The sequence below is a fragment of the Manacus candei genome, unplaced genomic scaffold (assembly GCF_025592945.1).
Source record: "Manacus candei isolate 608988 ecotype Guabito, Panama unplaced genomic scaffold, ASM2559294v1 h1tg000073l, whole genome shotgun sequence".
NCBI lineage: Eukaryota > Metazoa > Chordata > Aves > Passeriformes > Pipridae > Manacus > Manacus candei.
In genome coordinates this window covers 1,528,330-1,550,777 of record NW_026138121.1, presented here as the reverse complement: position 1 = coordinate 1,550,777, position 22,448 = coordinate 1,528,330, and the positions used below count along the sequence as shown (strand labels likewise).

The following is a 22,448-nucleotide window of genomic DNA, read 5'->3' as shown; positions in this document are numbered from 1 at the left end:
CCACCGTCCCGCGGGGATGATGCGGGACATGGGGGTGATGCGGGGGGGGGACACGCGGGGGGAGCGTCCCCGGGGCTCCGTGGGAGGAGCTGGAAGAGTCTCGGGGAAAATGCAGGGGGCAAAACGAAGGATGAAGGGGCAGAACCCTCGGAGCTCCGCCAGGGGAGGCTGGGAGCGTCCCGGAGATATGCGGGGGAAACCGGAGAGCACCGGGGGGCGAGGTGGGGGGGATACGGGGGGATCATTTGGGGGGCTCCGCGGGGAGAGCCAGGAGCATCCCAGAGCCATGCAGGGGGACACCGAGGGACACCGGGGCGGGGGCGGCATCCCGGGGACAAGCGGGGGGCTCTGCCCGCGGCGCTGTGCAATGCGGGGAGCGGCCGGGAGATGGCCCCGCACCGCCCCGCGCTGCGCCCGCCATTGTCCGCCGCCTCCGCGGTGCTCCCGCCTCCCCACGGCTCCTCCCGCATCTCCCCCGGCTCCTCCCGCATCCCTCCGGCTCCTCCCGCATCCCCCGGCCCCCGCCCGGCGCCGCCGCCGCAGCCGCTCGGAGCAGGTAGGGCCGCATCGGGGAGCGGGGGGACCGCGGGGAGCGGGGGGGGCTCCGGCCCCGGGAGCGGCTCGGCTCGTCTCCTTAAAAAAAAAGAGAATTTTTCATGTATGCGTTTATCTATATTAATAATTTCCCCTCCCGGAGGAGATGCGGGTCCCGCTCGCTGCTGCGAGGCGTTCCCGGCGCTTCCCAAAATCTCCGGCTCATCCTTGTGCTGCTCCAGCGCTGGGAACCCCAAAAGCCCCGCGGCGGCGGCGGGGGGGGGGGACCCGAGGCTGCCCCCCTTTCCCCCGGGCACGGTGCAGGGTCGGGGATCTTGGAATGCCCCCTCGGGCCGCAGGGAGAGGAAAGTTAGGGTGTTTGTATGAACGGGACAATTAAATGGTCCCCGAGAAATCGCAAAGTTGGTCAGCGGCAAAGAGGAGAGGGAGGGTGGGGGTCCCGTCCCCTCCCGGCGTGGCAGAGTCCCCCCCCCCCGGCACAAGGATGGGGACAGACATGGAAAAGGCATGGAGACAGGGATGGGCAAGGGATGGGGGTCATGGAATCCTGGAATGGTTTGGGTCGTGAGGGACCTTAAAGATCGCGTCGTTCCGACCCCCCTGCCATGGGCAGGGATGCCACCCGCTGGATCAGAGGATAGGGACAGGGACAAGGACAGGGACAAGCCAACCCTCGTGTGCGGCCAGGCAGAGTCAGCTCGTCCCACCAGACCTCGGTGCTGGGGGCAGGAGGCACCCGTGAGGGTGCTGGGGGGATGTTGGGGTGCTCCCTCTGCTGCTGCAGAACAGCCCCCTGGATCCGGGACCGCAGGAACGCTCACGAGGAGCAAACTCCGGAGATGTGGGAGCTGTTCCTGCCGCCTGCCCGCAGCTGTTCGTGTGTGTGAGGCCGAGCAGGGATGGGATTGTTCCCGGGATCTGGGTCGGGCTGAGCGAGCACCAGCGTGACCAGGAAAATCAATCCTTCCCTTCCAGAGCGGGAGGGACGGGATAACAGGGAGCTGCGGGGTGAGGAAACCTGCCTGGCGCCCGGCTCTCCCGGGATAACCGCCCCGGCGAGGCGCTGCCCCACCTCCGCGCCTCCCAAATTCCACGCCGAGGTCGGGCAGGGGATCGAGCTGAGGAGCTGCCCTTGCAGCCCTGCAGCCCCTGCTCCGGGGGTGCTGCAGTGGGAGCGGGTGCTCCGTGTGCCAGGATGCACCAGGATGTGGGAGCACAGGGATGCCCCGGGCTGTGGGCTGGGGAGGGGGGGGGAAGGTCGGGGGGGCTGCAAAGGCCGGGGGTCCCACGAGGAGGGACCAGCAGGGCTGTGGCAGCAGCAGCAGCACCCCCAGCCCCATCCCAAGCACCCCCAGCCCCATCCTGAGTGAGGGGTGTCCGTGTGTGTGTCCGGCCTGTGTCCGTGGGTGTCCTTGGGCTGTGGCTCTCCCAGAGCACGGGAATCCTGCGGGATGAGCAGCCCAGGGAGGTGGTTCCCACTGCAGACTGGGCTGGGTCTGCTGAGCGTTGTGGGGCCCCTGCACCCCGGCAGGGTGCTGTGGGCTGGGGGTGCTCCCCCACTGCTGCACATCCTCGGGGCACTCCGGGAGGATCCGTGTCCTCTGCGGATCCCGCTCGGGATCTGGGTCAGGGAGAGCCCCATGGCAACAGGGAACACTTAGGAGCATGTGGCACGGATGCAGCTGCCCCCACAGCAGTGGGATCCATCCCCTGGGGCTGACCTGGAGCACTGGGATGTGGGACACGGGGCAGGGCGGGCAGGGAGGGCAGTGCTGCTGCTTCCCAGCTCGTCCCAGCTCCTGTGAGCAGGCAGGATGCTTCCCGTGGGTGCTGGTGTGGTGGGGAGCACTGAGGCTGTGCCGTGCTTCCCATTGCTCAGCTTTCCAGGGCATCTGTGGGGCTCCAGCCCCTCCTTCCCCTGCTGATCCCAGGTAGGCTGTGCCACCCCAGCGCTGCCGGTGCAGCCGGGCAGGTGCCAGGGAGGAAGCCAAGATTTGCATAGGAGGCAGTGCTGGCACCGGGCAGAACCTGGCGTGACCTCCAGCGTCCCCCAGGGGGGCCCAGCACCCCAAAAACCCGGCCCTGGGGAGGGTGGTGGGCGCTGGAGCAGCACGGGCTGAGTAATCTGGAAAGTCCGAGCGTGGGTGAGCTCCGGGGCCAGGAGGGCTCCAGGTGTCAGGAGGGCCTTGGCCTTGCCATCAAGGTGAGGGGTCTGCAGTGCGTGGGGGCACCGTGGGGTCCCAGGGGGGCTGGTGACTTTAGGGAAGGTCCCACCTTGCTCATCCCTGCACTCTGCAGGTGCTGGGGGAGGTTCAGCATCTCCCGTGGATCTGAGAGCATGGCTCTCACACCTCGTGGATCTCAGAGTGTGGCTCTCCCACCTCGCTGCAGTCAGGGCTCTGACATCCCCCCCAACCCCACCCTGGTGGGACTCCCTCCATGTCCCCATCCAGGACTCGGCTCCAGGTGGTGCCTCCAGGAGCTCCCTCCTTTGACTGCCCTGAGTTGGGGCTTTCCCGTCCCAAACCCGACCCACCTTCCCAGGGCAGGATTTCCTCCCGAGGGTGGAAATACGTAGAAAATGATGGAAGAGCCTTTGGCATCGTCCAGCCTCACATCCTGCCTGCTCTGGAGAGCGGAGAGCTTGGACCAGGCTGGACTTTGCTATTAATAGGAGATGTATCAGCTGGAAGAGGAAGAAACTCCTCCTGCTGAAAGGCAACAGGTTGGAAGTGGGGTTGGATCGTGGGAGACAGGGATGAGCTCTGGGCCCTTCCTACCCCACTCCTGAAAAAGGCTGGTGACAGCTCCTGGCAGGGGGATCCAGCTCCAACCCCCTATGGAAACCCACGAGCACAATCCCTGGGATTGCCTGAGAGATCCTGAAATGCCCCATTTCCCTCCTGTTTTGGAGGGGAAGAGGAGAATCGAGAGCAGAGAGTTTCTTCTCGAGGTGGAGAGGGGTGGATTCCACCTGCTCTGGGGGTGCTGGAGCTGCTGGGAGCCCTGGGAACCTCTCCCCCCATGCCATGAGCTCTGTGGGACAAGGACCTGGAGCATCCCTGCTGCCAGGGGATGTCCCAGGATCCAGTGCATGCAGGGAGCTTTGTCACCCCGCTGACAGCGTGGCTGGGGACAGCCAGGAGCAGCTCCGTGTCCCCAAGGCAGGGCCATTCCAGCAGCTGGGAATGCCATGGCTCACCCTGCTCAGGGCCATTCCAGCGGCTGGGAATGCCGTGGCTCACCCTGCTGGGTGGGAGCAGCCGGGTGGATGGATGGACCCCCAGCCCCAGAGGTGAAGGCTGGTGCTTTATCCCTCTCAGGGCCACTCCTCCCTCCGCTGGATTATAAATGGGAGTGAATTGTCTCCCTGATAGGCATAACCTCCATCCCGCTCCCACCGCCGGGAATGTGCCCCTCCAGGGCTTTGCTTCCTCGCCCTCGGATGTTTGATGTCCTCCCAGATGTCCGTGTGCTCCCAGCGCAGCTGCCTGCGAGGGGGAAGGGAGGGATGGAGGGATGGGGGCCACGGGGAACCCCCCCCCAGCTCTGCCCTGGGATCCTGTGCCCCCAGTCAGGGCTGGCTCTGCCATGGGATCCCATGGGATCCCGTGGGATCCTGCCCGGTGTCCCCACACCAAGCAGATGCTGCTCAGGTGCCAGGAGCAGGGGTGGGCACAGGGTGTCTGCAGAGGGGGCTGGGCCCCCCTAAACCCCCTCAGCCTAATGATGGGACCATTAAGGTTCTCATCAAACCCTAGGAGCGCTGGTTGGGCACCAGTCCTGCCCCTGGACGGGCACCTGGAGGGCCACCAGGAGAGCTTGGGGCTGTTCCATGTGGATTCCACCTCCACGGTCCATCTGCTGCCCCGCTGTGAGGGAAGGGGCTGAGCCACCTGCCTGGGGGTGCTCGTGGTGTCCCCAGCCCAGGTGACATTCCCTAGTTTGCAGGCAGACCCTTCCCACTCTCCACGTGGCTTTTCCCTGGCTGGTGTTGGCACTGGGGGGTTGCTGTGACCAGTCGGGGTTGGACCTTCCTCCCCATCCCCGTTCCCGCCCCAATCCCCGTCCCCAGGTGCAGTTCCAGCCCCGTCCCACCGGGATCCTGGGCTCGACCCCACGGGCACATTTCTCTCCTCAGAACGTCAGCAAGATGCAGATGTTTCTCTTGGAGATGAGAGCGGAGTTGTGGCTTTGTCAGCCACAAAAATCACTCCGGGTTTATTGCTTTTGGGTTAAAAGCCCGTTTTCTTTGTTCGGCTTCCAGGAGCCCGGGACTGCCAGCTTTTGGGATTTCTGTTTTTCCAGGAAAAGCCCACAGCTGCCAGCAGGGCCTGAAAAGCCGGGGAAGGGAACATTTTCAGTCTGTCATTCCCCCCCTGGAGCCATTTTTTTCCAGCCAGAAAGCACAGAAATGCTGGTTGGGTTGGTGCTGGGGGGCTAGGGGAGGCTGTGCTGGGGAGAGGATGGATCAGCCTGGAGATGTGGAGCCTGGACCAGGCTCATTAGCAGCCATCTGGTCCTGCACACCCCGGGGTCAGGGGGGCCCGTTGGAGGGTGGGGAGGGGGTGACGTGTCTGGGGGGGCTGGGAGGGGACAGTGACACCACAGGGGACCGGCCTGGTGACACTGGTGCTGCTCCCCTGGGCTGGAGGAGGGTGGTCACCGGCACAGCCTGGGCTGGACGTGGTTGCCCCGTGCTTGGGGTGGGATGTGGGGGGCACACGTGGGGCCAGATGGGCTCCTCCATCCCTGGGATCAGAGCAGGGTCTGCCAGCCTTCTCCTTGCTCCTGCATTCTGTGGTTAAGGGTTTTCCTGCCCCCCCCAGCCGTGGGCACAGCGAGCTCAGCGATGCCCAAAGCCCTCGGCGGTGCCTTCCACAGCAAAAACACTGGGAAGGGGCAGTTGCACCCTTTTACCCTGAACTGGAGCATCATCCAGAGCCCGGTGTGGTGCACAGGAGAGCCCAGGGTGACAGCAGGGGTCCCGTGTCCTCCCTGTGTCCCGAGGTTCACGAGCCAGCCCTGGCCAGAGCCCCAAAACACTCCGCTGCCTCTCAGCTCCAGGGATTTGAGGTCCTGGCCATCCCCCAGGGCTCTGGGCTCGCTCCACTCTTCTGTTTAACATCCACTTAGTTATTTATTTTGCTAGGAAGGGAAGAGGAGGTGTCACATCCTTCCCTGGGGAGCACGAGCTGCAATCACCACCCTCTGCAGGCGCCGGGTCAGGAGCCAGGGAGCAGATCCCAGTCCAGCCATTCCTGCTCTCCCCTGCACAGCTGAGTGCTGTGGAGCAGCTGCATTTTGAGGGCTGGGGGGAGGCTCGGGGGGATCCATTCAAGGGGGTTATTAGAGCTCAGTGTGCTCTGGGTGTCCATCAGTGCCCAGGCTGGTGGGTGCTGGGGAACAGCAGCAGGACCCAGGGATCTGTGGGAGCTCCAGGCTGTCCTGGGCCTCTCCCGAAGCAGGGTTTGGAGGCAGGATGCTGTCACCCTCAGACCTTCCTTACTCTGCTCATCTTTTCCATACTCTCTCAGAATTCCCTCATTTTGCTGGCGAGGGCTGATTTTTTTATCCAGTGGTACAATAACGGTGCTGAGCTGAGCAGGGGGCTCAGAGCCCTTCCTTGGGGATGCCACAGAATCATGGGCACAGCTGCCCAGCCCATGCCAGGGCAGGTCCCCAGGGGTTTCAGGGTGACTCAGCCCCAGCTGCAGCCCCGGCCCCGGGCCCTCCCCAACCTGGGGCTTATTTTGTCCTCGGGGAAATACGTCGGGTTCCAGCAATAGCCCCAACAGCTGCTGTGGGGCCAGACAGCCCTGCCTGCCCTGCCTGCCCTGCCTGCACTGCCTGGCTGGTGGCCATCAGGTCCTGAGGAAGCAGCAAAATCTTTATTTTTACCCTGTGGCTTTGCTGAGCCCCTGCATGTTTCCTTCTTTCCATGGCAGAGAGGAAGGGCTGTGCCACCAGCTGCCAGCCTGGCCTTCCTTATCAGAGGGTCAGAGAATCACAGAATGGTTTGGGTGGGAAGGGATGTTCAACTCACCCAGTTCCACTTCCTTCCATGGGCAGGGACACCTTCCACCAGCCCAGGTTGCTCCAAGCTCTGTCTATCCTGGCCTTGGACACTTCCAGGGATGGGGCAGCCACAGCTCCTCTGGGCAACCTGTGCCAGGACCTCGCCACTCTCACAGGGAAGGATTTCTTCCCAATATCCCATCTAAACCCACCCTCCTTCAGTTTAAGGCCGTTCCCCCTTGTCCTATCACTCCACGTGTCCCAAGTCCCTCTCCATCCTTCTTGCAGCCCCTTCCTCAGCCCACCCTCAGCACCCTCCCCCTGCCCTGCCCGCAGGTAGCCAGCGGAGCAGCAGCATGGCCTTCTCCTGACCCGCCACCCCGGCAGGAAGCGGCGCGGGTTCCCGGGCGCGATGTCTGCGCGGCGCGGCCATGGCGAGCGCTGGCAGTCCCTGGGGATCAGCCGCAAGGAGCTGGCGCTGGCCGAGGCCCTGCAGATGGAGTACGACGCCCTGTCCCGGCTGCGGCAGGACAAGGAGGAGAGCCGGGCCAAGCAGCGGGGGGAGCGGCCCCTCATCTCCTGGGACGACCCCGCCGACAGGAACGGCTGCTCCGGGATCAAGGCGGCGCGGGGCCTGTCCGGCTCCGACCCTGTGCTCAGCTCCAACGGCCCCGCCGAGCCCCAGGGCCCCCCCGCGCCCCCCGGCCCCAGCCCCCCGCGCCCCCCGGACCCCCAGCCCTGGCTGAAGGGCCCCCTGAGCGGGGACTACCTCTACATCTTCGAGGGCTCCGGGGGGGATTTCCTCGGGGAGCCCCTCAACGGCACCTCGCCCCACGACGGCGGCGGCGGCTCCCCCAAGAAGCTCTCGCCGCCCCCGCTGCCCCCCCGGCACCCGCTCTGGGGCTCCCCCGAGGGCAGCCAGCGCCTGGGCAAGGGGTCCCCGCCGCCCTCCAAGGGCCCCCAGCCCAGGGACATCAACATGTTCTCGGCGGCCCAGGAGCGGGCGCAGGACAAGCTGCTCGGCCGCCGCATCTCCGAGGAGGATCCCTTCGGCCTCGGCGGCTACGGCGGCATCGACGCCATCACCTGCCTCAACCTCAAGTCCACCTACGAGTCCGGGGTGCTGAGGGAAGCTTCCCGGGGCTGGAAGGAGGGCAGGAGCATCTTGGAGAAGGAGTCGAGCGGGAAGCCTGTGGCTCGCAGCAAGACCATGCCCCCCCAGGTGCCCCCGCGGACGTACGGCAGCAGGAAGAACCTGGCGCCCGGCAAGAACCGCAGGATCTCCGTCAACCCGGTGAGAGGCTCCTCTTTCCCTGCCCTGGAATGGGGCTGGGCTGGAGCTGGGAGCTGGGAACCCAGCGCTGGGCTGGGAGCTGTGGGTTTGCTGCCTGCCCTTTGCTGCGGGTGGGTTTCACTCGTCCCGTCGCTGCGGCTCCTTGGATTCCTGTTTGTGCCATGGGCAGAGGCATCTGTAGGCAGAGACATCGTCCCCAGGGATCAGTCAGACTTTTTCCAGGGGTGTGAGATCATGCAGCCACGGCCAAAACCCTCTGGGGTGGGAGAACTGGGTCTGGGAGCCAAGCAGGGCAGATCCCACCCGGGATCCCTTTGCCACCGAGTGGGTGGGATGTTCCATGTGCTGCCTCCTCTCCTCACTCTCATGCCCGGACACTGCTGGACCCCAGACCCTGCAGCCAAAGCCCAGTGCCCACTGGAGGGCACAAGCAGTGCCCAGTCCCATGGTTGGAGCTGCTCCAGGGATGCTGGTGCCAAGCTCTCCGGAGCCTGTAGGTGGTTTGCAATGGGCCCATGTCCTGCCAGCTCATGAAATGTCACCAGATCCTTTGGAAAGAGATGGGAGTCTCCTCCTGAGAGCTGGGAGATCCCTTTCCTGTTGGCTCACAACATCCTTTCCAATCCCAGCTCCCTTCTTCCCTGAGCAGTGACTGGGATAACTTCCCGCTGCTCCCAGAGGCGTCAGGGAATGCTGGCACTGCCACTGGCTCACCCTCGGGGCTGCCACATCCCTTGTCCCTGCTGGGCTGCCCGTGGCAGGGGCAGAGCCCTGGCTGTGGCACAGCTCATCCCACCTCCAGCAAGAGGAGGAGATAAATGACAGGAAAAGTCACCTTCCTCAGGGATCGCCCCTCCCCGCGGGGCCAGGGGCACAGCAGGGGCTCCCGAAGTCACTCCTGGCTTTCTAAGTGCCAGAACCTAATTATAAAAGAGCATTAAAATTGCCTTTAGTGGCTGCAGCGCTCCCCACCTCCCCGTGCCTCCCGGGAGCTGCTGCCTGGGTTAATTGCTCTGACAGAGGGGCCTTTGTTCGCTGCCAGAGAGCGATGGAGCCCCTGGGACCCCCACGCTGGGGGGGGCCTGGCACGGCAGTGCCACCTGCCCCGGCACTGTGGTGGGAGAGCAGCGGGCAGGGCACGGGCAGGGGTCCCCTGCAGCACCCCTATGGCCTGGGGACAGTCCCTGCCCGTCCTCAGGTCTGTCTCTGCCCACCCCTTGTCTCCCCGAGGAATATCCCTGATGGGGCTTTTGGAAGTAATTGGGAGTGGGGGTTTTTTGGGTGGGTGGTGGGGTCTCCCTTCTCCCAGACGTGGGAAAGGTGCCACTGGTGCATCCTGGGGCCGGTGCCCACCTGCCACAGCCCTCCCCGTGCCAGCCCACGTCCCCCTGTGCTGCTGCCAGAGCCACTTTGCCCCCACCACAGCGACCTCAGGGGGGCAGTGCCCGGGGGGATGCAGTGAGCCCCATCCCGGCGGGCTGGAGCCCCAGGGAGGCGGTGCCCAGCTGATGGGCTCGTGCTCTGCCCCGTAGGTTGCCCCCCGGCCTCACTCCTTCACCAACGGCTACGAGCTCTTCGAAGTGTCGGAGGAGCGGGACGAGGAGGTGGCTGCCTTCTGCCACATGCTGGACGTGTGAGTACCCAGCCAGGGCAGGAGCCTCCTGCTGCAAAATGCCCCCAAACAGGCGTTTTTCAGGGTCTGGGGCAAACCCCAAACCCGGGCAGCGTCCCTGACCCGTCCCTGCCTCCGCAGGCTGCGCTCCAGCTCCAGCACCGAGGACTATTCCCTCACGGGGCTGGTGTGGAACGCCGTGAACCTCAGCCCGGAGCAGCTGGGCCACGGCGTGAGCCTGAAGGTGACAGTGGTGTGTGACAGCCTGCGGGAGCCCCTCACCTTCACCTGCGACTGTGAGTGCCCCACGCCGCTCGGGGACCCCCTTTGTGACCCCCCCAGTGAGGGCTGGGGGGGGATCCCACCGTTCCCACCCCCTCAGGGGCTCACGGGGCTGCTCCTCCTCCCCGCAGGCTCCTCCACCGTGGACCTGCTCATCTACCAGGCGCTGTGCTACACCCACGACGAGCTGCACGCCGTTGACGTCGAGGACTTCCTGCTCAAGATCTGCGGCCTCGAGGAATTCCTGCACAAGTGAGTGGCCAGGGAGGGGGCACAAACCCAGCAAAACCCAGCCCAGGAGCTCCAGGACCCAAGCATGGCCTTGGCAGGGCGTGCTGGACGTCCAGGGCTGATCCCGGCGCGCACAGCGGGAGCCTCCCCGCTCCATTTGCTGCCTCTGGAGCTGTGTCGGTGCTCCTGCCAAAAGCAGCATGTTGGGAGCATCTTTCCCGGTGGCAGGGTGTCCATCACGCTCCCCCACGCGCCTGGAAAACGGGCTGGAGAGCAGGGAGCTGCCAAAAAAGCTCTTTGGAGGAGTATTAATAACAAGCCGTGTCACTGAGCGGAGCCCGGCTTCTCCCAGCCCGCTGGTTAAATTCCAGGAGGAAGTGGGAAAGGGATGTCAGGGGCGCAGGAGCATCAGGGCTGCGCTGGGCAGAGCCGGGGGTGGGTGATGGGGATCCCTCCTGCCCTGCCTCACTGCATTTCCTGGAGGAATTCTGTGTTTCCACGCGGGTTTGGGAGTCTGGAGGCTCGGGAGAGCTCCCTGCAGAGGGACATGCAGCAGCCACAGCTCCGGGCAGGAGCCAGCTCCTGGTGCTGGAGAGCTGCCCTGGGCCTGGCCCTGCCACGGGAATTCGGTGGGAGCTCTGCCAGGGCCTCCAGGAGCTGCTGGTTTGGGCCCTAAAGGGACGGCTGGGAATTGCTGGGACCGGGAGAGGCTGCACGGCACCGGAGCAGAGCCCAGCTCTGCTCCTGCCACCCAAAGGGGCTCCAGGGCCACCCAGAGGGGCTGTTCCTGTCAGTGCTGAGCCCGTGGGTTTCCAAACAGCCCAGTGCAGGTGTGTACAGGTGTGTACAGGTGTGTACAGGTGTGTACAGGTGTGTGCAGCATCTCCGAACCTGCTGTAGGAGACTCAGGGCTGCCAGGGATCACCCAGCTGCAGGGTGGATCCACCCATCCAGGATGGCATTTCCCAAAGGGACGAAGCTCCTGCTTTTTTGGCAGGGAACAGGGAACATCCCGGGCACGGAGCAGGGCAGTCCCCAGTGAACATTTCCACGTATCTCCCGGGGCCCTCAAAGGGTCTCTGGGAAAGCCCCGGGACATAAAGCCCCTTTGTCACAGGTCTTTTCTTCCCACATCTTCCCGTGGCAGAGGAGATGCTGGAAGTGCCAAACCCCCCCTGCAGAGCCAGCCGGGCCCTTGAGCTCTGCAAACCAGGCTGAGCTGCTGTCACTGGGACTGAGCCAGGGCTGAACTGGCTCCTTCTCCCCGGAGCCAGCAGAGGAAGCGGGTCTGGATGGTAGAGTGGGTCCCACTCCAGGGGGGCTTCCCATGCCGGTGGGCACAGCGGGTTCAGGCTGTCACTCCTTGCTCTGGGGCTCACCCCAGCCCTGCTGCCAGCCAGAGCATCCTCCAGCTCCTCAGATCCGTGCTCTGCTTCCCACGCAGCGCCGGGCACGTCCTGGCACGACGGGCTGCTCCGCTCCCGGCCCCGTCGCGCCGGCAGGGCCGGGCACGGCTCTGTGCAGGGCGCAGGGGAAGGAGGGAAAACAATGGCTCATTCTCCGGGTTTCCTCGTGCCACAAAGGTCCGTTTGCAGGCCAGGAGGCCGCCCTGAGCCCCGGCCGAGGCTGCCTGGCCATGGGATGTGGGGACGGGGCAGCCCGGGTGGGATTTTGGGGCGCGGCAGGGGACGAGCGTGAGGTCGTGTCCCCGCAGCAAACACGCCCTGGGCAGCCACGAGCACATCCAGCACTGCAGGAAGTTTGACACGGACATCCGGCTGCAGCTGCTGAGGAGGAAGGGGGTGCGCAGCGACCTGGCCCGCACGGTGGGTGCCGGGGGCGCGGGGGGCATCGGGGGGTGCCTGTGCCATCCCCCCGGGGTGGGGACATCCCCGCTCAGCACCTCTCCATCCCCAGGCCAGCGATGACCAGAGCCCCTCCACCCTCAACCACTACATCCACCTGCAGGAGAGGCCCATCAAACAGACCATCAGCAGGTAGGGGGGTGCAGCGGGACCGGCCCCCCACTCCAGGGGCCTGCCTGGCCGGGGCTGAGCTCTGCTCCCTGTCCCCCAGGCAGGCCCTGAGTCTCCTCTTTGACACCTTCCACAACGAGGTGGATGCTTTCCTGGCTGCCGAGGTGAGCAGCAGGGCTGGAGGGGGGGTTTTGGGGGCTCCCTTGCCTGGTTTGCTGTGGGTTCTTTCCCCTGTTCGTTGTGGGGCTCAAAGGGGGTGTCAGAGAAAGGGAGTGGCTGTGAATCGTAGAATCATCACAGAATCAGGGAATACCCTGGGCTGGAAGGAACCCACAGGAATCATCCAGTCCAACTCCTGACCCCGCACAGGACACCCCAAAACCCCACCCTGTCCCTGAGAGCGTTGTCCAAACCCTCCTGGAGCTCTGGCAGCCTTGGGGCCGTGCCCACTGCCCTGGGGAGCCTGGTCAGTGCCCAACCACCCTCTGGGGGAAGAACCTTTCCCTGAGATCCATCCTAACCCTCCCCTGACAGGGGAAAATAGGGGAAACTGAGGCACAGACTGACACATCCCCCAGTGCCGGGTGTGTGCCGGGGGGCAGCCCCTGCCCCCTCAGCTGCCCGGGGATCCCACATCAACCCCTCTCTGCCCTCCAGGGAGACTTCCCCCTGAAGGCAGAGCGGGTGATCCAGTCTGTCATGGCCATCTGCAACGCCCTGGCAGCCGTGGAGTCCCAGGAGATCACGGCAGCCCTCAACCAGATGCCCCCCTGCCCCTCCCGCATGCAGCCCAAAATCCAGAAGGTGAGTGGGGGGGAAAGGGGGTGGCTCAGCCAGGGGCTGCAGAGGGGAAGCACGTTGTCACATCTGGCTGCTTTCCCCCGCTTCCTCCCGCTGCACCACGTGGAAAATTCCCGAATTATCTGGGAGCAGGCAGCTGCCTGGCTCTGGCAGCCAGGGCTGGTTACGTAAAGGCCGCCTCGGCTCCCCCGGCAGCGCGGGGCTGGCGCTCAGGGGGCTCCTGTGGTTTCTCTTTTTTTCCTCAACAGGATCCAAATGTCCTGGCCAAGAGGGAAAATCGAGGTATTTCTGTTCTCCTTCTCCCCCCCCTCTCCCTTCTGGGCTCGAGTTCGTGGTGCTTTTAATCTTCAAGCCCCTCCCCTTTCAATTATCAAGGCCAAAAAAAAAAAAACCAACGTGCTTGAAAGCGTTCTGGTTAAAAAAAAAAAAAAGAAGGAAGGTTTCCTGGGGGGCTGGTTGTTGTTCCTTGGTATGAACTCCAAATGGGAAGGCTGGAATTACTTTGTCCCAGGGGAAACCTGCCCTGGGGTCCCTCCAGCATCCCACACCCGGCCCTGAGGGATGTCCTGGGAGGCAGTGGGGTCCACGGGGGGCTCATCCCTGTCCCTGTTCCCTCAGAGCGGATCGTGGAGAGCCTGACAGCCGCCATCCTGGACATGGTGGAGCTCTACTGCAGCACCTTCAACGCCGACTTCCAGCCGGCCGTGCACGGGAGCCGGGAGCTGGGCGTGGCACAGGAGGCTCAGCTCCTCTCCTGCCCCCTGTCCTTCACCGTCTATGCCACCCACCGCATCCCCATCACCTGGGCTGCCAGGTAAGGGTGGCCCCAACACACCTGGGCGGGGCTGGCCCTCCCCTGGAGGAGTGTCCTCGTCCTCCTGTCCCAGGTGTTTGCAGGCACGGAGGGAATAAGGGCTAACCCAGCCCGAGCCTCCTGGATTGGGATTCTGGGACGGGAATAGAGAATATCCCGAGTAGGAAGGGCTCGTTATGGGGCTCTGAGGGTGTGTCAGAGAAAGGCCATGAATCATGGAATATCCTGAGTGGGATCCCGCAAGGACCACTGAGCCTGACTCAGGGCACCCCAAAATCCCACCCTGAGCCTGGGGATGCTGGTGCTGATGGGCAGGGAGGGATGCTCACCCGAGCTCTGGATGGGATGGCTTTGCTGTGCTCTCCCATCCCATCCCCACAGGTCCCAGGAGCAAGGGCTAACCCACCCTGATCCTCCTGGACTGGGATTCCAGGGTAGGACCATAGACTCCGAGAATTATAGAATATCCTGAGCTGGGATGGAGCCACAGGGATTGTGGAGTCCAGTTCCTGTACCTTGCACAGGACACCCCCAAATCCCACCGCGAGCCCGGGGGTACCGGGGGGGAGAAGCTGCTCTCCCCATCCCAACCCCACGGATCCCGCCGCATCCCTCCGGTCCCACACCGCCCCCGGGGGAGGTGACAGATGGCCCCACGGAGCGGCCCCACGCCCCACGGGCCCTTTGTTCGGTGCCTCGGTGCCCGTGCCCGGCGCGGGGGGCCGGGGGGGGTGTGATGGGGGGCGCGGGGTGGGCGAGGCAGCGGCGCCGGCAGCAGCCGCCCCGCCGGGGACCCCTCGCCTTTGTGCTGCCCTTAATGTATTCCCCTTGGTGGCTGGCTCCGAACAAAGGCGGCAGCCTGGGAAATGCCGGCAGCCCCTGACCCCCGGCGCCCCGCCGCCCTGCCCGGATTGTCGCTCGGCACCTGCCACATGGCAGGGCCCCCCCACCGCCCCCCCGGGGGACGGGATGTGCGGTGGCATATGGTGCTGGGGACTGGAGGGGGGCTGCCGGCTCTGCCCCCCCCTTTCCCGAGCCTGGGGAAGGCGTTGGGTTCAGCACCTCCATCCTCCCGTTTGCCCCGTGGCAGGGCAGCCCCCCGGGTACCAGCTCCTCTGACCCCCCAGCTCATGGCTCCCTCTCTCCCCTCGCAGCTATGAAGATTTCTACCTCTCCTGCTCCCTCAGCCACGGCGGGAAGGAGCTGTGCAGCCCCCTGCTCACCAGGAAGGCCCACGTCTACAAATACCTCTTCCACCTCATCATTTGGGACCAGCAGTAAGGCAGTGCCCCAACCATGGGGTGGGCACGGGGGTCCCGGTGCCATGCCCAGCCACACTGCCTTCCTCCTCCTCCTCCTCCTCCTCCTTCTCCCCTGCTCCAGCAGCTCCTCTCTGCACCTCTCCCTGGTTTTTGGGTGTTGGAAGCTCTTGTGTCATCCCCTGGAATAGCAGCGGCCCCAGCGCCAGCTCTGCCCTTCCGGACCTGCCTGTTGCACCCGGGAAAGGGGATCTGCTCCAAAAATAGCCCCGGGAGCAGGCAGGGAGGCCGGGCTGGGCCCTCACCATGCCTGGCATTCGCAGTGTGCGGGGAGGTGGGGACGGGATAATTTTAGAAGGTGCCCCAAGGACAGGCACCCGGCGGGACGGCTGCGAGCAACCCCCTTCCCCCGGGATGTAGCTGCCACCCTGGGCTCCCTGGGAGGAGGAGGAGAGGAATCGGAGAGGAATCTCAGCCCTGGGGTCCCACACGGCCCCCCCAGGCCGTGGGACAAGGTCAGTGAGCAGTGGGGGGTGTCCATGGCGGCCCCCCTGTCCCACGGTCACCTTCCCGGGACAGGGGCAGGACCAGCTGGCTCTCCCCAAACCCAACTGCTCCCTGCAGGGTGTCTACCCACGGCAGGGGACCTCTATCCCACAGTGGGGACACGGAGCACCCCCGTGCCAGCAGTAAAGGCATCAGTAGGGCTGGGCTGTCCCGGGGCACGCTTGGCATCCCAAGAGGGGGGCTGGAGCCATGGGGTGTGCTGGGAGTGCCCGTCCCTGGCATGGCTGAGCCTCTCTCTGATCGTTCTCTTGCAGGATCTGCTTCCCAGTCCAGGTGAACCATCTCCCACGGGAGACGCTGCTCAGTGTCACGCTCTTCGCTGTGCCCGTCCCACCCCCAGGCAGCTCCTCCGACACCAACAAGCAGCGGCGGGTCCCCGAGGCCCTGGGCTGGGTGACCACCCCCCTCTTCAACTTCAGGCAGTACGTGGGGTGTCCCACCACCACCAAGGGGCCGTGCTGGCATCCCCGGGGGGCACAGGAGGGTCCCCAGTGCCGTGGGGTCCCCAGCGTGGGGACAGCACCACTGCAGCGGTGCCACCCTCGTGCCCTGGCAGAGTGGCCCCCACTGCCAGGCTCTCATCCCTCCTCCTCCTCCTCCAGGGTCCTGACCTGTGGCAGGAAGCTCCTGGGCTTGTGGCCAGCAACCCAGGACAACTCCCAAGCCAGGTCGAGTGCCCCCAACTTCCACCAGCCCGACAGTGTCATCCTGCAGGTACGTCCTGGCACGGGGGGTTCCGTGGGACACCCCCCCTCCCCGAGCTCCACGTGTGGATCCCCTCACCCTCTGCCTCTGCCCCAGATCGACTTCCCCACCTCGGCCTTCGAGGTGAAGTTCACCAGCCCTCCCGCAGCCGAGTTCAGCCCCCGGTACGAGTTTGGCAGCCTGGGGGAGGAGGAGCAGCGCCAGCTGCGGGAGGCCATGCAGAAGAAATCGCTCTACTGGTGAATAAACGGGGGTGGCATCACCCTGCTGGGGAGGGGGGGCACTGCTGAGAGACCCCCCAGCACGCACAGGGGGTGTCTGAGGGTCTGCCCCTGCCCCTGGATGAGGCTGGAGCTGGTGTTTTCTGGAGCTGTCGTTGGTCCTCCTGAGCTCTGCCCCCCCCCAGCTGCCCCTCTCTGGCCATGTCCCCTCAGCAGGGACAGCTGCCCAGCCCCTCGTCCAGCCTGGCACGGCCAAGGGTCCGTAAATGGGGGATCGGGTGTCGGCAGCTGTGCCGGGATCCACTGAGCAGAAACCTGTGGGGTGGGCAGGGGTAGCTGGGCAGGGGGACCCCCTGTGCCTGGGGGTCCTGGCTGTGCCTTGGGGGACAGTCCTGCTGTCCATCAGCCCCTCCTTCCCACAGGTAGAGCCGTGGTGGGCATGCAGGGAGGGCTCAGAGGGGTTTATCCCACGCACCGTGCTCGGGGGGGGGCAGAGGGATGACACCTCCCCAGTCTGCCAGCCCCATCCAGAGACAGAGGGATGCCAGCTCCCTCCACGGCCAGGCCCATCCCATCCCTGTGGTTTGGGGGCACAGGGATGACCCTCCCCAGCCCTGTGCCCCCCGTGCCATGCCCCCCCCCTCGCCCCCAGGCTGACAGATGCGGACCGGCAGCGGCTCTGGGAGAAGCGGTGCCACTGCCACGCCGAGCCCGGGGCCCTGCCCATGCTGCTGGCCAGTGCCCCCAGCTGGGACTGGGCCTGCCTGCCCGACATCTACGCCCTGCTCGGCCAGTGGACCTCCATGAGCCACCAGGATGCCCTGGGGCTCCTGCACGCCACGTAAGCCACCCCTGGGCCGTGGGTGGGGGTGTGCACCCTGTGGCACTGCCACCCGCCCTGCGTGGGGGATGCTGAGGGTGCTGCCTCCGTGACTCCTGTCCCGGGTGCAGGTTCCCAGACCAGGAGGTGAGGAGGACGGCCGTGCAGTGGATCGACTCCATCTCCGACACAGAGCTGCTGGACTACCTGCCCCAGCTGGTCCAGGTGTGTGGTGGCACTGGGATGTCTCACGGGGTGCCCGCCGGTCCCACCGTGCCCCAACGCTGTGCCCTCCCCAGGCCCTGAAGTACGAGTGCTACCTGGACAGCCCCCTGGTGCGCTTCCTCATGAAGAGAGCGATCTGCGACCTCAAGATCACCCACTACTTCTTCTGGTGGGTTTGGGGGGCTCTGGGGGTGGCAGGGGTGGGTCCCCTGGGCCTCGTCTGACCTGCCATGCCCCTGCCCCGAGCAGGCTGCTGAAGGACGGGCTCAAGGACTCCCAGTTCAGCATCCGGTACCAGTACCTGCTGGCAGCCCTGCTGTGCTGCTGCGGGAAGGGGCTGCGGGAGGAGTTCGACCGCCAGTGCCTGCTGGTCAGCACGCTGGCCAGGCTGGCACAGCAGGTCCGGGACGCTGCCCCCTCCGCCCGCCAGGTGGGTGCCAGGGTGCTGGGAGGGGGTGCTGGGCATCAGCCCCCCATCCCATACCCACCCATCCCATACCCACCCCATCCCATCCCATCCTGTGTCTACCCTGTCCTGTGCCCACTATATCCCATACCTACTCCATCCCATGCCCACCCCTTCCCATGCTCACCCTGTCCCATTCCCACCCCGTGCTCCCCCAATTCCATGCTCACCCTGCCCCTTACCCACCCCATCCCACGCCCATCCTTATCTCACCCCACCCCATGCCCACCCCTGCCCCGTGCCCACCCCACAGGGCATCCTCCGCGAGGGGCTGGAGGACGTGAAGCAGTTCTTCAAGGCTCACGGCTCGTGCCGGCTGCCGCTCAGCCCCAGCCTGCTGGTGAAGGGCATCGTGCCCCGGGTGAGTGCCAGACCCAAGGGGCACTGGGGGGTCTCCTGTGCCCGCTCCCAGCTCGCCCTGACGGGCTGTGCCTTCCTCCCTTGGCAGGACTGCTCCTACTTCAACTCCAACGCCGTCCCGCTCAAGCTCTCCTTCCAGAACGTGGATCCCCTGGGGGAAAACATCCGAGTCATCTTCAAGGTGAGCCTGGCATGTGGCACCTTTGGCGATGCCCAGACCCCCGGCACGACCACCCCAATCCCCTGACCCTCATCCCCCACTGCCCCCTGCCTCTAATGTCCCTTCCCCTGCCTCTGATGTCCCTCCCATGGTTCTGATGTCTCTCCCATCTCTGATGTCTCTCCCCCGTCCCTGATGTCCCTCCCCTGGCTTTGATGGCTCTTCCCTGGTTCTGATAAGTCTCCCCTGTCTCTGATGTCTCTCCCCTGTCTCTGATGTCTCCCCCCTGTCCCTGATGGCTCTCCCCTGCTGGCAGTGTGGCGATGACCTGCGGCAGGATATGCTGACGCTGCAGATGATCCGGATCATGAACAAGATCTGGGTGCAGGAGGGGCTGGACATGCGCATGGTCATCTTCCGCTGCTTCTCCACGGGCCGTGGGCGAGGTGAGCTGGGGTCAGGGCATCCCAGGGGGGCACGTGGGGCTGGTGGTGGCACAGGAGGCCCTGTGGGGACCTGTGATCCACCTTTGGTCTGACCCCATCGGCTCACGTAGGAGCGTGGCTTTGTGGGCTGTCACTCAGTGGTGATGGTTTGGGGGTGCCTGGGTCGGTGGCAGAGTGGGGTTGGGGTCTCAGTGCCCCCCGGGTGGGTTGGAAGGGTCTCACCCTGTGTCCCGGCCGCCAGGCATGGTGGAGATGATCCCCAACGCTGAGACCCTGCGCAAAATCCAGGTGGAGCACGGCGTGACGGGCTCCTTCAAGGACCGGCCGCTGGCAGACTGGCTGCAGAAACACAACCCCGAGGAGGACGAGTATGAGAAGGTGAGGAAGAGCCTGGCAGCGTCCCTGCTTATGTCCCCCCCTCCAGGGATGAGACCCCCCTCGCTTCCCACTGCGTCCAGGCTTTCTCCACGCCTGCTCTCTCCTTCCCTCCCTCCCAGGCCGTGGAAAACTTCATTTACTCCTGCGCCGGCTGCTGCGTGGCCACCTACGTGCTGGGGATCTGTGACAGGCACAACGACAACATCATGCTCAAGACCACGGGCCACATGTTCCACATCGACTTCGGCAGGTTCCTGGGCCACGCGCAGATGTTCGGCAACATCAAGAGGTGAGAAAAGCCTCGGGTGCCTCCCTCTGCCCAGGGGGGGTTTGGTGGGTGAAGCCCCCTCTCCTCGTCCTGCTGGTGTGGGATCCCCGTCCGTGCTCACCCTCTGTCCCTCCTCTCCCCCGGCGCAGGGACCGGGCGCCGTTTGTCTTCACCTCAGACATGGCCTATGTCATCAACGGCGGGGACAAGCCCTCCAGCCGCTTCCACGACTTCGTGGACCTGTGCTGCCAGGCCTACAACCTGATCCGCAAGCACACCCACCTCTTCCTCAACCTGCTGGGGCTGGTGAGAGCCGGGGGGCCGCAGCTTCCCCCCCTCCCAGGGGTGCCCCCGCCACCTGCCCTCACCCCTGCCTCGCCTCCCAGATGCTGTCCTGTGGCATCCCCGAGCTCTCCGACCTGGAGGACCTCAAGTACGTCTACGATGCCTTGAGGCCACAGGACTCTGATGCCGATGCCACCACCTACTTCACCAGGTAGAGGACAGGGGTGGGCGAAGGGGCAGGAGCGGACGGAGGGGCAGCGGCGCCGGCTCCGCACTGAGCACACCATGGCCTCGTTGGCAGGTTGATCGAGTCCAGCCTGGGCAGCGTGGCCACCAAGCTCAACTTCTTCATCCACAACCTGGCGCAGATGAAGTTCACGGGCTCGGATGCCCGGCCCACGCTCTCCTTCGCCCCCCGCACACACACCCTCAAGACGTCCGGCCGGATCCGCGACGTCTTCCTGTGCCGCCACGAGAGGGTCTTCAACCCCAGCAAGGGCTACGTGAGTGGGGACAGCTGGGGACAGCTGAAAGGGTGCACTCAGGGCACCCCGGGGTCCCACCTCACAGCCCTGCCTCCCCGCAGACCTACGTGGTGAAGGTGCAGCGGGAGAGCCCGGGCGAGGTGACCTTCGTGCAGCGCACCTTCGAGGAGTTCCAGGAGCTGCACAACAAGCTGCGCCTCCTCTTCCCCTCCTCGCTGCTGCCCAGGTACCCCCGCAGCCCCACAGACCCCCGGGGCTCCCCCCAGCCCCCTGGGGCTCCCCCCAGCCCCCTGGGCTCAGCTGAGGGTCCGTCCCTGCAGCTTCCCCAGCAGGTTCGTCATCGGGCGCTCGCGGGGCGAGGCGGTGGCCGAGCGGCGCAAGGAGGAGCTGAACGGCTACATCTGGCACCTGATCCACGCGGCCCCCGAGGTGGCAGAGGTGGGCAGATGGGGCAGGGGGCTGTGGGGAGGTGGGGGCAGTGCCAGGGACAGCAGCACGGTGGGACAGTGCGCCGTGTGAATGTTGGTGCGTGTCCTGTGCCCCGAACAGCGGGGACGCCACAGCCACTGCTAATGTCACCTCCTCCCCTGCAGTGTGACCTCATCTACACCTTCTTCCACCCCCTGCCCCGGGATGAGAAGGCAGCTGGCACCAACCCGACCCCAAAGCCGGCAGGTAGAGGGAGGGGGACAATGGAGGGGAGCAATAGCAAGGGGTGATGGTGGGGGGCTGCTGTCCCACCTCACCCCTGCTCTCCTCCTCTCCAGACGCCACATGGGCTCGTTCCCTGGGGAAGGTCGGCGGGGAGGTGAAACTCTCCATCTCCTACAAGAACAACAAGCTCTTCATCATGGTGATGCACATCCGGGGGCTGGTAGGTGCCCGGTGGGAGCAGGGTGGGGGTCCCTCCCCCCGCTGCGCTCACGGGGCCCCCCCGCTCTGCCCACAGCCCCCCTTGCAGGACGGCAACGACCCCGACCCCTACGTCAAGACCTACCTGCTGCCCGACCCCCAGAAAACAACCAAGAGGAAAACCAAAGTGGCCCGAAAAACCTGCAACCCCACCTACAACGAGATGGTAGGTTGGGTGGGGCCGGGGCTGGGGGACCCGGGGGGGGCCGTGGCTGAGGGTCCGTCCCTCTGTGCCCCACAGCTGGTGTACGACGGGATCCCCCGGGGGGACCTGGAGCAGCGGGAGCTGCGGCTGAGCGTGCTGAGCGAGGAGGGCTTCTGGGAGAACATCCTGCTGGGGGAGGTGGGCATCCGCCTGCGCGACCTGGACCTGGCGCAGGAGAAGATGGGCTGGTTCGCCCTGGGGTCCCGCGGCCACGGCACCCTCTGAGGGACCCCCCGGCACGGCCCCCGCGGCGCTGCCCACCCCGGGGTGTCTCCGAGGGGTCCTGCCACGGGTGCCTCCTTTTTTAAGTTTACCTTGTGTCAAGGGAGCAACGCGGGGCGGGAGGGGCGGGCAGAGGCGTGGGGGGCGTTTCGGGGCTTATTTCTTCCTTTGGGATATCTGTATTTTAATTTTTTTTAATAACGAGTAGCCGGGCACTGGGGGCGGAGGGGAGAGGGAGGTGGTGCAGGGCTTTGCTGTGGGCTGGGGGGGGTGTGTATCCCCTCCGGGTCCAGCCCCAGCCTGCCTGGAGCCGGGCAATTCCCACCCCGGGGAATTCGCTCCCAAAGGAGAGCGGCGTGGCGGGGTGCCCGTTCCGTGTGGCTGAGCCCTCCCCGATGCCACGGGAAGGGGACAGCCGGCCCATCTCCCTGTCCCTGTGCCGTGGGGACATCCATCTCCTGGCCTGCCACCCGGCCCCGGGTGCGGGCTTGGTGCCTGTGGTGCTTTGTTTACAGCGACAGCTCCGTAAACGGACGAAATGTTTCTCAGGATCGAGAATAATGAACTTAACCTTTATATTAAAAGTTTTAAATATTGGTTCTGGTGGCACTTGGGCTGAGGGGGGGCCTGGTTTTTGCCAGCAGAGGGGGATGGGGGAGCTGCTGGGGCTGGGAGAGCTGGGACCCTCCTGCCTCGGGACCCTCTTGTGTTGGGACCTTCCTGCCTGGAACAATGGTGGGAAGTTACAGGAGATGAAAGGCACAGGGCAACACGTGGATGATGCCTGCACCTTTGCCTGCACATCTGCCTGCACATCTACCTGCAAATTTACCTGAACCCTGCTTGCCTATCTGCCCACACATCTGTCTGCGCCTCTGCAG

General features: G+C 65.2%; 1 protein-coding gene across 1 annotated transcript; it reads left to right on the top strand.

Annotated features, from left to right (window-relative positions):
- Positions 1 to 536: 536 nt before the first annotated feature.
- On the top strand, positions 537 to 22,164 carry PIK3C2B (phosphatidylinositol-4-phosphate 3-kinase catalytic subunit type 2 beta). The gene is made up of 33 exons (XM_051808808.1): positions 537 to 556; positions 6,910 to 7,867; positions 9,400 to 9,500; positions 9,621 to 9,775; positions 9,893 to 10,013; positions 11,707 to 11,818; positions 11,910 to 11,989; positions 12,069 to 12,132; positions 12,626 to 12,772; positions 13,018 to 13,051; positions 13,388 to 13,583; positions 14,738 to 14,860; positions 15,664 to 15,831; positions 16,012 to 16,123; positions 16,211 to 16,353; positions 16,988 to 17,176; positions 17,287 to 17,380; positions 17,455 to 17,549; positions 17,630 to 17,810; positions 18,100 to 18,207; positions 18,295 to 18,387; positions 18,683 to 18,812; positions 19,054 to 19,190; positions 19,310 to 19,479; positions 19,608 to 19,764; positions 19,845 to 19,954; positions 20,045 to 20,246; positions 20,330 to 20,454; positions 20,549 to 20,666; positions 20,822 to 20,903; positions 20,996 to 21,102; positions 21,178 to 21,306; positions 21,382 to 22,164. The coding sequence occupies exons 2-33, from the start codon at positions 6,986 to 6,988 to the stop codon at positions 21,568 to 21,570; spliced, it is 4,854 nt and encodes a 1,617-aa protein (XP_051664768.1). The 5' UTR covers positions 537 to 556; positions 6,910 to 6,985; the 3' UTR covers positions 21,571 to 22,164.
- Positions 22,165 to 22,448: the final 284 nt, after the last annotated feature.

Excerpts from the sequence above, each read along its gene's own strand:
- PIK3C2B (XM_051808808.1), top strand. The coding sequence starts at position 6,986 with ATGTCTGCGCGGCGCGGCCATGGCGAGCGCTGGCAGTCCCTGGGGATC. Across the intron at positions 16,124-16,210 it reads CCGACAGTGTCATCCTGCAG|ATCGACTTCCCCACCTCGGC; the intron begins GTACGTCCTGGC and ends CCTCTGCCCCAG. Across the intron at positions 18,813-19,053 it reads CTCCACGGGCCGTGGGCGAG|GCATGGTGGAGATGATCCCC; the intron begins GTGAGCTGGGGT and ends CCCGGCCGCCAG.